Below are 1,226 nucleotides of genomic sequence, written 5' to 3' on the forward strand. Positions count from 1 at the left end.
AAGGGGAAAGGCCCTGATTTCACTGGAAATGGAAACAGTCCTTGTATTTATTTATGTATTTATGCATGTATTTATTTGTTTATATTTTGGGGGGTTGATCCTCCCCTGAGGACGTTTCCCCGCTGATTTATTTAGAGAGAGGGGGGAGGGAGGGGGAGAGGGAAACGTGGATGTGACGCAGACACGTCGATGGGTTGCCGCCCGCACAGCTGGGTCCGGGGATCGAGCCGGCAACCCAGGTCCTCGACCGGAATCGAACCCAAGGCCCTTCGATGCCCCGGCCGGTGCTCTAACCACTGAGCTCACCGGCCAGGCTCCCGGCGTTTTGACGAAGGGTTTCCTCAGTAGATCCCCTCGCGCTCGGTCCCATCCAACCTTCATGATGCTACGGGGGCGTCCAGCAGCCCCCGGGGAGGGGTCACCTCTGAGCTGAACCCCACGATTCACGGGAACTCTGCCCGTTGGGAGGCGACCCCACAGCCGCCTCCAATCCTCACGTCACTGGATTCTCCCCAGAAGCACTGAGGCCCGTGGAGCCAGGAGCCGTCAGGGGGTTCCCAGGAGGTGAGGGCCCTGCCCCCCATCTCCTCGCCCGTGTGTGGCCAGGACGACGCGACCAGGGGCGCTGAAGGCCGGGTCCTGGTGTCGCCCATGTGAGGTCCTGGCATCGCCCGCGGGAGGTCCGGCCGTCGCCGACGGAGGGAGGACGGTCAGCAGGCCAGCAGCTTGTCGTTGAGCCGGATGACGTCGCTGACGAAGGAGCCGGTGCCCACGAAGTCGCCCGCGATGATGTTGGTGCAGCGCGGACCGGGCCCCGGGCGCTGCTCGCGGACCCAGGCGCTGAGCCGGGGCAGGCTGGGCAGCGTCATGTTCTTCAGGGACGCGGCCGGGTGCGCCAGGACGTACTCCAGGTTCTCCGTGAGGTTGATGCCTGCCACGAACAGCCCGTCTGCAGGGCAGGGGCAGGGGGGCAGGACGGGCGCTCAGCGTCCACCAAGCCACCCTGGCATGTGTGCACCCGTGTGCACGTGTGTCAGTGTGCACGTGCGTAGCCGTGTGCACATGTGTGCCAGTGTGCATGTGTGTAGCTGGGTGCACGTGTACCATGTGCCCATGTGCATGTGTGTGCATGTATCATCTGTGGGTGCTTATTTGTATCCACACGTGCAGACACGTGTGCACACGTTTGCTCACTGGTGCACAGGCTGCTCTCAGTCCCCCTCCCG

General features: G+C 63.4%; 1 protein-coding gene across 1 annotated transcript in view; it reads right to left on the reverse strand.

Moving 5' to 3' along the window:
* Positions 1–663: 663 nt before the first annotated feature.
* The window catches only part of PLCXD1 (phosphatidylinositol specific phospholipase C X domain containing 1), a 30,039-nt gene continuing 29,476 nt past the window's right edge, over positions 664–1,226 (reverse strand). The window contains 1 exon segment of the mRNA XM_015571522.1: positions 664–991. Coding sequence (XP_015427008.1) covers positions 711–991 — 281 coding nt within the window. The 3' untranslated portion in view covers positions 664–710.

Source organism: Myotis davidii, unplaced genomic scaffold, assembly GCF_000327345.1.
Source record: "Myotis davidii unplaced genomic scaffold, ASM32734v1 scaffold1309, whole genome shotgun sequence".
In the NCBI taxonomy this organism is placed as follows: Eukaryota; Metazoa; Chordata; class Mammalia; order Chiroptera; family Vespertilionidae; genus Myotis; species Myotis davidii.